This window comes from Prunus mume, linkage group LG6, assembly GCF_029339155.1.
Source record: "Prunus mume cultivar Tortuosa linkage group LG6, ASM2933915v1, whole genome shotgun sequence".
NCBI classification, from domain to species: Eukaryota; Viridiplantae; Streptophyta; class Magnoliopsida; order Rosales; family Rosaceae; genus Prunus; species Prunus mume.
Genome location: NC_142703.1, coordinates 6,575,878 through 6,588,485, shown reverse-complemented (window position 1 = coordinate 6,588,485; position 12,608 = coordinate 6,575,878). Strand labels below are relative to the sequence as shown.

The 12,608-nt window shown below is 36.1% G+C and overlaps 2 protein-coding genes across 2 annotated transcripts; both read right to left on the bottom strand.

Annotated features, from left to right (window-relative positions):
* Nucleotides 1–2,407: 2,407 nt before the first annotated feature.
* LOC103336337 (uncharacterized protein PHLOEM PROTEIN 2-LIKE A4-like) lies at nt 2,408–3,723 on the bottom strand. The gene is made up of 3 exons (XM_008239380.3): nt 3,446–3,723; nt 3,057–3,166; nt 2,408–2,898 (listed from the first exon to the last, which is right to left on the bottom strand). The coding sequence occupies exons 1-3, from the start codon at nt 3,599–3,601 to the stop codon at nt 2,505–2,507; spliced, it is 660 nt and encodes a 219-aa protein (XP_008237602.2). The 5' UTR covers nt 3,602–3,723; the 3' UTR covers nt 2,408–2,504.
* Nucleotides 3,724–10,906: 7,183 nt separating this feature from the next.
* On the bottom strand, nt 10,907–11,796 carry LOC103336339 (protein PHLOEM PROTEIN 2-LIKE A1-like). Its single transcript, XM_008239382.2, has 2 exons — nt 11,635–11,796; nt 10,907–11,493 (listed from the first exon to the last, which is right to left on the bottom strand). The coding sequence occupies exons 1-2, from the start codon at nt 11,736–11,738 to the stop codon at nt 11,136–11,138; spliced, it is 462 nt and encodes a 153-aa protein (XP_008237604.2). The 5' UTR covers nt 11,739–11,796; the 3' UTR covers nt 10,907–11,135.
* Between the last annotated feature and the right edge of the window lie 812 nt (nt 11,797–12,608).

Here is a 12,608-nt window from a genome sequence, read left to right as displayed (position 1 = left end):
CCTTCATATTTTTCATCTTTGAGTTTTCCAAAATGTTTCTTTTTAAAAACTGCATTTGAAATATAAAGACCTCATCTTGCTAGATCAAACACTCTCTCATATATATCTAGGTCAGATTCAAGATTGATTTCTTCAAGAGTATGGTTTTTTGAAGAAATTGGTCATTCTCCTTTGAATCCAAATTTTGGTTTTTGTCTGAGTTAGAGCTTGCAAGCTAGTGCAATGGGATGAATGAGCTGGAGAAGGAGCTACCATTGCCATGAAGAACTGAGCTTCAAGTTTTGCTAAGTTGAAGAAGAAGATTGCACAAAGGAGGTATAGCTTATCTTCCTAAATAGATCTAGGTTTTTCTTGAGCTTGCTTGTGTTCCTTTGTAAGAATCTTTTTCTACTTAGTGGATTGCCTGATCGGTTCATGACCCATAGTTTTTCCCAATGGTGGGTTTCTGGGTGAACAATTTCTGATTGCATCTTTGTAATTTTTCTGGGTTTGTGTTCTTGGTGGTTGACTAGTCATCGTATGAATTCTGGGTTTGTGTCCTTATAGTTGACTAGTCATCATTATTTGTTGTTTGGTGTTTACTTGATTATGATGATTTCACACACTTTCACCATAATTGTTGCTAGCACATGGGATGCCTAAATTGACGGGTCCTTCTTACTGCCTAGGTTGTCACTAGTAATCTTCTAGGGTTGCAGGAACATTGTGGCATGCTCTGTGTGTATTCTTGATTGTGGCTGTTCATGACTAGCAGTTGATTAGTCATAAGTGTTTTTGGTCAAGGTCTAAAGTGTGTGAAGATTGTTACGTTTTGTTTAAGTATTGTAAAATTTACCCCTCGTCGTCTAAGTACCAATTTCAATTGTCAAGGGTTATACAGATGCATATTGGGTAGGCAATATAACAGATAGAACGTTCTACATCAGGTTACTTCACTTTCATTGGGGGTAATTTGGTTACATGGCAAAGTACGAAGCATAATATAATGGCTTGATCTTCAGCTGAGGCAAAATACAGGGGCATAGCACAGGGAGTTTGTAAGCTTCTTTGGATAAGGATACTCCTGTTCGAAATTGGTTTTCCACCAAAGAAAGTTATGGAAATATATTGTGACAACCAAGCTGCGAGAGAGATAACAAATAATCTAGTTCAACATAACAGAATTGAGCATATTGAATTGGATAGGCATTATTTCAAAGAAAAGCTGGTAGACAAGTTATTCGATACACTATTTATAAAGTCAGAAGAACATCTGGTAGATGTCTTAACGCATGCGGTGTCAACAAAGTTTTTTCATCACTCACTTGATAAGTTGGGCATATGAAGTGTTGGCATGAGCCATAATGCAGGGATCCTGTGATCCCTGATTTCCTAGTGTAATTCACGTTATTAGATGATGAAGGAGATGATGCCGTGGATTGGGGTGGGATTCCCTTTTAGAGTGTAGACACAAAGGGTTGGTGAAAGGAAGAGATGCCATATGGAGAATTAATGAATTGGTGAAATGAGGAGATACAATATGGACCAGTGCACAAGAGGGGGAATCACCGATTGGTGGAGAGAAGCTCTGATACCATGGAAAGCTTTTATAAAAGAACACATATGCAGCTCGCCCTTCGTAATGGTTACATGAATCAGCGGCACTGCTTTCTGATCAATACAAAGATATGTTCGAGTGCTTTAAGTTGAGTATATTGTAAGCTAACAAGAATACATGCAGTAATTAATTAAATAAGATTAAACATAATTTTTTATCTATAATGATTTATTAAATATTGAATATTTTATATTTTACACATTATATGGTAAGATACATAAGTAACTTAGTATCACATAAAATTTCTATGAAGTTCACACTTTTCGTTATCTTCATCATGTCTATGTATATAGTGCATGTATTATAAAGAGTAGTCATGAAACGATAAATCTCCAAAAGAATTTTGCATGTAGTTATTATGCTAGTCATATAAATATAAAATTAGTTGGTGTTGGTAGTTATAATATGGGTTTGGCACTGCTCAACGTTATTCATAAACAAAATCATTTGGAGATTGGGATTGAGTGATTTAATCAGCTATAATACATAATAATGATACAACTAAATAATAAGTAACATTAAATGAATTAAATGAGGAAATAAAGAAAATGATCTTATGAATTCAAGTAATTAATCAAGGAGGAGAAGGTGGGGGTTCGAATTGTAATTCTAATTCTGATCTAAACATGGTTAATGATCATGAGCAGTTCATTTGCCTCTCTCTCTTGCAGAATTAAACCTATGTCTGGAATTGCTTGACTGAGCAGCGTGGCTCTTGCAAATCGAAACGACCACTGCTGCAGAGATACTTGTTTTTATTTTTTATTTTTAAAAAATAATAAATAAATAAATGGAAATGCCAATAGAAGGTTTATAAAACTTGAAAAAGTACTTCATTATTCTGTTCTTAATTATCATTTATTACATATGCATATCATCATCTGTCGGCTCATATGCCAACTAGTTATTACAATAATATTCTGCAACTTAGGTCTTTTGGTCGAACGGCAACACCCTTGATAACAAGTCCGCTCTTCCATCTCCCACCATATTCATACAACAAAAACTCAATGTTCCCAGGATTTGCGGGTGCTTTAAACTCACCAAACGGAATATCTTTCCATTCATCTTTACTATCCTTCAAATCCGTCAATTTAATTGTCGTCTCCCTTGGAACTGCACCATCTGGGGGAGTGAATTTCAAATTCACTGGAGCATCCCATCCATAAGCTTTAGTTTTCATCTTGACCACAAATACAACTTCATACAGAGTTCCTGGTGAGAGGTCTGTGGTCACAAGTTTTCCACGCACTTCTAGCCAACACACAGTTAACAGTTCAGCAGCTTCGAAGTTGCCACCACTGCAATGAAATCGAAGTTAGGACTGAGATTACCGATAGCATATATATATATATATATTAATTTTTTTGTATATGTTATTCCTATCTGTTTCAAATGGTCAATACGACTGGAGAAACCGAGAAAGAAACCATAAGTTATGTATTGAAGTTTTTGGTACCTAGTTTCTTTGCAATTGACCCATCGCCAATAACGACTGTCTCCAGACCAAGTGATATCGAGAGCCTTTGCATACACCATCAACGATTTGGACTTTCCATCACCATACGACTGCACAGGGTGTGATAATGCTAACAATAGTCAAGAAAATATAATTGACATAATCAAGATGGTTGATCTCTAACTTCTTCAACAAGTTTCCATTCTTTAAATTAATTAAAGTCCCAAATTTTTGATTTGGAGCTGAATTTCGGCACCAACTGGAAGAAATTTTCACATTTCATCAGAAGCATAAGTAAGCATATATATGTATATATGTAGCTATAACACACAAAATTAAACCATCCGAGCATGGTGTTTGAATTTCAGATAAAGGAGCTGCTACTTAACTGGTTGTGTTTCTGTCTTCTGAATATCAGAAGCTTTTTGGTCTTCTTTCTTCTGATTATCAGAGGCAGTAGAAGAAGGCCCTGCTTCGGTTGGTTTCTCCTGTGCATTGTTACTAGTTGTTTGTACACTAGTTGGTTTCTCCTGCGTATTCCCCATATCTTCAATATACGTCTTCCATCCAACGCTTCTTGTTACTTATATAGGTAAAAACAGGGCTAAGTTGGTCATTTCCATGCATGCACATGATGCCTGATTTTGGTACCTACGTATACACCGCTAAAGGTTTGGATGAGGACGATGGTTTTATAGCTTGTGAAGCAACCTGTTAACTTTTTTGTTCTTTGGATTTCAGTTTCTCATGCATGCTGATGTGAAGAATGAATTAGCAACCGATGGGTTGGAAAACACTTTGGGATATCAGAAAAACGCCTTTATTCCACATGCTAAACTTTTGTTCGCTTAACATATAATATTCCATTCTGCAGGGAGAAAAAAAAAAAAAAAGCTTTTATGTTCTAAGATAAGGAATCGCATCCGATATATATATTAAACTCAAAATAATTAGGGTTTAAATCATGATATATGTTTATTCTTCTCTCAAGGAGGAATATATATACTACATACAGAGTAGGTACAAATAGGAAATATGTACAAAATCTCCTACTTCTACTCAAATTAGATAATTACAATAAAATATTGATTCTATTCTGAATAGGAACAAATTCTATTCCTAATAGGAACGTTGATTCACGCCAACATTCCCCCTCAAGTTAGTGCATAGATATCGGTAATGCCCAACTTGTTAAGTGAGTTTTCAAATCGGCGCTTTGACACGGCATGGGTCAACATATCTGCAATCTGCTCCGAAGAAGGCACAAAAGGTATAGAAATGAACTTATGCTCCAGCTTCTCCTTAATGAAATGCCGATCAACTTCTACATGCTTAGTTCGATCATGTTGCACCGGATTGTTAGCAATTTCAAATGCAGACTGACCATCACAGTGGAGCTTTGTAGCAACATCAGTCTAAACCCAATTTCAGCAAGTAACCACCTCATACATAGTATTTCATAAACCCCTTGGGCAATCCCTCTATACTCAGACTCTGCAGAGGACCGAGACACAACGTTTTGCTTCTTGCTACGCCACGTAACTAGGTTACCACCAACAAATGTGAAGTAACCTGATATAGAACGTTTATCTGTAATATTCCCTGCATAATCTGCGTTAGTATAACCTTCTAGATCCAAGTTGCCATTTTTCTTAAATAATAAACCTCTGCCAGGAGCAGACTTTAAGTAACTCAGAATCGCATTACAAGACCATATGATCCTCACTAGGTGAATGCATAAATTGGCTAGCAACGCTTACCGCATAGGCAATATCAGGCGTGTCAATGATAAATAATTCAATCTCCCAACCAACCTTTGATATCTTTTTTTTTTAGTTGGGACATGATCCACATAAACACAAGTTTATGATTCTCAATAATAGGTGTATAAGCTGGTTTACAGTCAAGCATTCCAATATCTGCTAGCAGTCCGTGACATACTTCCTTTGTGAAAGAAAATAAGCCATGTTTAGATCGAGTGACTTTCACTCATAGAAAATATTTTAGACTGCCCAAATCTTTCTTCTCAAATACAGATGCTAAAAGCTTCTGCAGTTTCTCGATTTCCACAATATCATCACCAGTCACAATCATATCATCAACATAAATAATTAACAAATTCACCTTCCCAACCCTATGTTTAATGAATAGAGTATGATCAATATTGGCCTGCTAGTAACCAAACTTGTTCATAGATGTAGTAAATCTGCCAAACCATGCTCGAGGAGACTGTTTTAACCCGTACAACACCTTTTTTAATTTTCACACGTTCCTCGTGTCACCGATAACGCTATACCCTAGTGGAAGACTCATGTACACTTCTTCTTCTTCTAATTCACCATGTAAGAATGTAATTTTTACATCAAATTGCCTCAGGGTCCAATCCAAGTTTACTGCTAAAGACAACAAAACTCTAACAGTATTCATCTTAGTCATAGGTGCAAAAGTATCATAATAATCAACTCCATATGTCTGAGTGAACCCTTCAGCTACTAATCTTGCCTTGTACCTTTCTACAGTACCATCTGCATTATATTTAGCTATAAACACCCATCTGCATCCTACAGGCTTCGTTCCCTTCGGTAGATCAACAATGTCTCATGTATTATTTTTCTGCAACGCCTCCATTTCAATATTCATGACTTCATCCCACTTTGGATCTTTAAATGCCTCCTCAACATGGGTTGGAATTTTAATACTATCCATTCTAGTCACAAACGCTTTGCACTCAAGAGATAACCTGTTATCAGACACATAATGGGCAATAGCATATCTTGCTTTGCCCTCTGGTGAGTAATGATTAGGTGGAACCCCACGGTTCCGTCTAGGCGGTAAAATAGAGAAGCTTGATCGAGTACTATTAGAGAAGCTTCATGGGGGGCAATCGATTGAGTGACAGCAACTATATCGATTAAAATAGCAGGTTCAGTTGGTGTAGCGAGGTTCAACTAGTGTAGCAGGTTCGGCCGGTGTAGTAGGTTCAACCTGTTCAGCAAGTTCGATCGGTTCTCCCATTTGTATCAAACTATCCAATACTACTCCTCCTTGTAAATCTAGTCAGTTATGTCCTTCACTACTAGTCTCCCCATGAAGGACATGCTCAGGTGTATCAGAGAAGAACATTTCATCCTCAATAAAGGTAACATCCATAGAAACATATAGACATTGGGTTGCAGGATGATAGCACCGGTAGCCTTTCTGATGAGGAGAGAAACCCAGAAAGACATAGCGGAGAGCTCAGGGGTCCATCTTACTTCTTTGATTTTGATGGAGGTAAACATAGACAACACCACCAAACACATTTGGAGACAGAGTCAACATAGAAGAGGCAGAGAGATGATGAGTCAGTACACTGCATAGGAGTTCGGAAATCCAAAATTCGAGAAGGTAGACGATTCAAGAGATAGACTGCATAGGTAATAGCATCCATCTAGAACCGCTTTGGAATTGACGCACCAAGCAGCAGAGCATGGGCAGCAGCAAGGAACTTACTAATATTAAAGAACCCATTGGATATAGGTTGATACAATTTTAAAGAGGAGGTGACCTACTACTTCTAAACTCTCAAGTTCAAATATAAAGTTATAGCTTACATGGGTGGGTAATAGAAAAACATGATGTTTGATGTGTGGGGGTGCCTCTAGAGATGAAATCTTATGGTTGTGATAGGCTAATTTCAACAAAGAGGGGTGGACTATTTTTAATTAACTTGGGTTTTACTTATAAAATTAACATTAATTTTTTTCATCTCCAAATTTAGCACTGGGCTAGAGCCCACTCTAGCCCATGCCTAGATCCGTCCTTGTGTGTGTGTGTGTGTGTGTGTCTCTCTCTCTCTCCTTCCTCCCATGGGCAGATCAGGTGGGGGTTGCGGGTTGAGTAGCATGACGCAGATATTACACGGCTTGGGTGTTAGGTGGACTAAGGAATTCAAGGTGTTAAGGTCCCAACTATGGTGGGGTGGCTAGGGGATGATGGTGAGGGAGGCTAGGAATTGGTGGGAGCAGGATGGGGCTAGGAAATGTTTTTGTTTTGTTTTCTATTTCTTTATTGTTTTATAACATTATTTTATAATTATTTAAGTGTCACATGCCTTGGTAGGGGGGAAATTGACAAAAAATAATAATTGAGGTTCTTAATTTTCTTTAAAAAAAAAGGATAGGGGGTAAATCGAAAGTTATAGATTCATGGGGCAAATCAACAGTTAACCTTATATGTATATATGTAGCTATAACATACAAAATTAAACCATCAGAGCATGGTGTTTGCATTTCAGATAAAGGGAGCTGCTACTTAACTGATTGTGTTTCTGTCTTCTGATTATCAGAAGCGTTTTTGACTTCTACGTACCTTCTGATTATCAGAGGGAGCTGCAGTAGAAGAAGGCCCTCCTTCGGTTGGTTTCTCCGATGCATTGTTACTAGTTATTTGTCCTCTAGTTATTTTCTCTTGTGCATTCCCCATCTCTTCAATATACGTCTTCCATCCAATGCTTCTTGTTACTTATATAGGTAAAAACACGGCTAAGTTGGTCATTTCCCTGCATGCACATGATGCATGATTTTAGTATCTACGTATACACCGCTAAAGGTTTGGATGAGGGTTTTAGCTTGTGAACCTGTTAACTTTTTTGTTCTTTGGATTTCAGTTTCTCATGCATGCTGATGTGAAGAATGAATTAGCAACCGATGGGTTGGAAAATACTTTGGAATATCAGAAAAACGCCTTTATTCCATATGCTAAACTTTTGTTTGCTTAACATATAATATTCCATTCTGCAGGAAAAGAAAAAATGCTTTTATTCTAAGATAAGGGAATCACATTCGATATATATATAGATATTCTATTGAGGGATTTCTAAAATAAGCTTATTTGAGGGACACCTTATAGGGCTCACCACACATTGTTTTTCAATGATCTCTAATTTTTATATATTCCTTCAAAAATCATATCTACAAAAAATCATTTGAATCCGAAACCATTTGGCCACTTAATTAGATTATTGTTATTTTAGTCTTTTCGTGAAGCATCATGTTCATCTATTTTGTTGCTAGCAATTAGATGCCTTTAATTTTTTTGATTTTTTGCAAGAATGATCTATGAATGAATACTTGAAAAATGAATGGTTTGGATTGTTAACAAATTCGTAGGGTTTTAAAGGGTGTCCCTCAAATAAAATTATTCGATGGACCCCTCAATGGAAAGAGACTGTATATAAATATAAATATATATATATCTCATCTGGATATCTGCACATTATCATGCAGATACCATTGTAAACAAGGAAGAAAGTAGAAAGGAGTAGTAAAAAACATCCGCACGATAATAACGTTAAGTTGTCTGCCTAGGAGAATTTCTATTTATATGTATTCCCCTTTATAGAGTAATATTTGCAAGTGGTCATGATCAGTGGCGGATCATTTGCTGGAAGTGAGCTCCAAAACCAAAGTATGTGATGCTCACGATCATCGCTCATGTTGGGTTATGATCCCTTGATTTATTCTTTTCACTCTGCCAGCAAATAGATATTTTCTGTGGTTGCAATTAGAGAGAATGGTACTTCAGTCTTGCGGCACTTTTGTCCCTTATTGCACAACATATCATGGCTCCACAATTTGAACAGAAGCCAACTCTTTTTTGGGGCTTGGGTGATTGCTTGCCCTCGTCTTTCACTGCCTTGACACATGGAACACCATCTTTTCTGCAGTATAATAATTTTTTAAGGGTATTTCGTCCATATATGGTTCATCCCAATATTTGATTCATGGTTTTTTTTATTTTTTTTTATACCCAAAATAGATTTTATCATCCGATGGGAATTTATGGATTTTCCTCCTAATATTTAGTTTGTGGGTTTTGTATCTAAAATGAATTCATCATCCAAGTTCGCTAGGCAGAGCATGAAGGTTCGTTTGGCAAAGCATGGAGATTTGTGGGTTGCCACCCAACATCGATTACCATCCATTTGTTTGATTTGTGAGTTTTATACCCAAATATGGGGGTTCGCTCGGCAAAGCATTATTAATTTGTGGGTTGCCACCCAACATCGATTACCATCCATTTGTTCAATTTGCGGGTTTTATACCCAAGCACGAAGGACTTCAAGAGATGAGCTTTGTTGCAGATGCAAAATGCATCTTTGATTGCTTCTGTCTTTTTTTGCTTCATCATGGTTGCTCCACTCTTTCCCAAGCCTTGCGGCTTCCTTTTTTTTTTTTTTTTTTTTTATCCTCTTCTGTTTCTCTTTGCAGCCTGCCTGCTCATCCTCCCCCCTTTTTTCTTTTCCCATAGCCGTGCTTTTTGTAGGCTATCCGTGAGAGATCACTTTTGTGAAGGACTTTTTATTGAATAATCAGCTCCACCAAAACAAGAATCGTCAACCTCTTTTGAGAGTTTTCATTGATTGGTCAGACTCCTATTTTTTTTAAACTCCTTTAGGAGATTATTGTTTTATCCTTTAGCTTTGAAACTTGAAAAGGTTATTAGATAATTGGCTTTACTTGTTTTATTTATTTATTTATTATTTTTTAAAGCTTATCATCCATATTAGATAAGGCTTGCTGCTGGACGTGGGTTTAGACAAATACAACCCTTTTTTTTTCTTTTTCTTTTTTGTGTTAATTTTTTTGGTAATGATATTACTAAAAGGACAGAAGGGTTGGTTTTAGGTATAATTATGATGAGTCCATTGAAAGATATAAAGCTCGATTAGTTGTGAAGGGATACAATCAGACTTATGAAATTGACTATGAGGAAACCTTCAAATATGTTTCCAAGATTAATAGAATTTGGTTCCTCTTGTCACAGGCTGCAATTTTAGAATTGCCTTTGTAGCAATATGATGTAAAGATTGCTTTTCTACATAGAGACTTAAATGAAGAATTATATTTGAACTTGCCGCTTGGGCATACTCCGCGACAGGGGAGTAAAAGAGGAACATGTGTACAAGTTTAAAAGATTTAATTTGGCCATGAAGAAATATATGGTTACAAGTTGTGTACTTATCTTGATTTGTGTGTATGCTTATCTTTGCTTAAATCTTCATCTAATTTAACTAAGTTAACTAATAGAACTAAAGTGTTTAAATTAATTTCTATGGGAAGAATCTCGTATTTGGTTAAATCTTCGTTTAATTTAATTAAGTCATCTAATAAAAGTAAAGTGTTTAAATTAATTTCTATATGGAAAGGATCTCGTATTTACTTGCTGTACTATTACATATTTCGTGCACTTGCAATTAAATTTTTGATTAAGTAGGTCTAGAAATTAGGTTCGAAACTTTCACAACAATTTTTTGTAGGAGAGGCTCAGAAACTTCCGTTTATGCTCAAAATTCTTCTCTTTGACCTAATTATCCTACAAAACACAATTGAAACCAAACTAATTGGCTCATATTAAAGAGGAACAAATACAGACACCAATTAAAAGTGTGCATTAAAGATGTGTGAATTTATTCACTTATTAATTGTCACGTACTGGTGAGATGCGTAAAAGAGAAGATATATGCTGGGTTGTGGCAGGTGGAGTGTAGGCATAAAGGATTGTTGTCTTCATGTCTATGTGTATAGTATATGTATTATAAGGAGTAGTCATGAAACCATGAATCTCCAAAATAATTTTGCATGTAGTTATTATGTCAGTCATATAAAAATAAAATTAGTTGGTGCTGGTAGTTATAATATGGGTTTGGCACTGCTCAACGTTGTTCATAACCAAAATCACCTAACAACGTATCTTCACAGACCAAGAACTACGAGATGGAGATTGGGATTGTGTGATTTAATCAACTATAGTAGATAATAATGATACAACTAAATAAGAAAAAACATTAAATGATTTAAATAAGGAAATAAAGAAAATAATCTTATGAATTCAAGTAATTAATTAAGGAGGAAAAGGTGGGGGTTCGAATTGTAGTTCAAATTCAGATCTAAACATGGTAAATGATCATGAGCAGCATGGCTCTTGCTAATCGAAACAACCACTGCTGCAAAGATTATAGGAAGCTGTAGATGGCATTAAGATTGAAAGCAAAATGTGAATTTTTGGCAACTAGTTATTACAATAATATTCTGCAACTTAGCTCTTTGGTCGAACGGCAACACCCTTGATAACAAGTCCGCTCTTCCATTTCCCACCATATTTATACAGCCAAAACTCGATGTCCCCAGGATTTCCGGATGGATCAAACTCACCCAACTTAATATCTTTCCATTGATCTTTGCTATCCTTAAACTCATCCTCCAAATTAATGGTCCACTCAAGTGTACCACCTGGGTGAGTGAATTTGAAATTCACTGGAGCATCCCATCCATAAGCTCTAGTTTTCATCTTGGCCACAAGTACAACTTCATACTGAGTTTCTGGTGACAGGTTTGGGTTCTCAATTTTTCCACTCACTTTTAGCCAACATACATTTAACAGTTCAGCAACGTAACTGCAATGAAATCGAAGTTAGGACTGAGATTACTGATAGCATATATGTATATTTTGTATATGTTATTCCTATCTGTTTCAAATGTTCAATAGGACTGGAGAAACCGAAAAACCATAAGTTATGTAATGAAGTTTTCGTTACCTGTTTTCTGTCTCTTTGACCCATCGCCAGTAACGACGGTCTCTGGACCAAATGATTCTGAGATCCTTTGCACAGACCATATAGTCATTTTTGGGCTCCACCATCTCTTCAATATAAGTCTTCCATCCAATGCGTCTTGTTGCTTATATAGGTAAAAACAGGGCTAAGTTGGTCATTTCAATGCATATGATTTTGGTATTTACGTGTACGATGAGGATGAGGACTTTAGCTGATGACCCAACCTGTTAACTTTTTTGTTCTTTGGTTCATGCATGCTGATGTGAAGCATGCATGAATAGCGACCGATGGGTTGGAAAACACTTTGGAATATCAGAAAAACGCCTTTATTCCATATGCTAAACTTTTGTTTGCCTAACATATAATATTCCATTCTTCACAAAAAAATAAGCTTTTATTCTAAGAAGGGAATCACATCCGATATATATGTATTCCCTTTTATAAAGTAATATTTGCAAGTGGCCCTTTACTGTTTTGAACGTTTATATTTGAACCTTTACATTTTTTATTTTTCTTTCTTATGCATAATTACATAATTCCTAGCAAAGCCGGCTTTTTGATATTTTGAGGGTTCTGACATAGTGGCGCTGGCAGGGATTGAAGGAGACATTGATGGAATTATCGGATGGCGTAAATAATTTATCAAAAACTCAAAGAAAATAAATCAGGATAAACAAATAGTAAATCACAACTATTTTCTGGCATGGATCTTCTTGGGTGGTCTCTTCCATGAATTTTTTAGGATAGGGGTAACATTTAAAAGGCTAAAAGTATGTGAGGGAAACCCAAGTGCAAGGAGTCCATGAACCCCTACATTAGTCAACAGGAAAAAGAGAAACTTTAAATAAATAAACGTGAAATCTGCATAAAACAAAATTAAATTATAAGTTGAGAAACTAAGAAATGACAGATGCCAAATATGGGGGATTAAAGTTCATGGATATTTATTATATAGG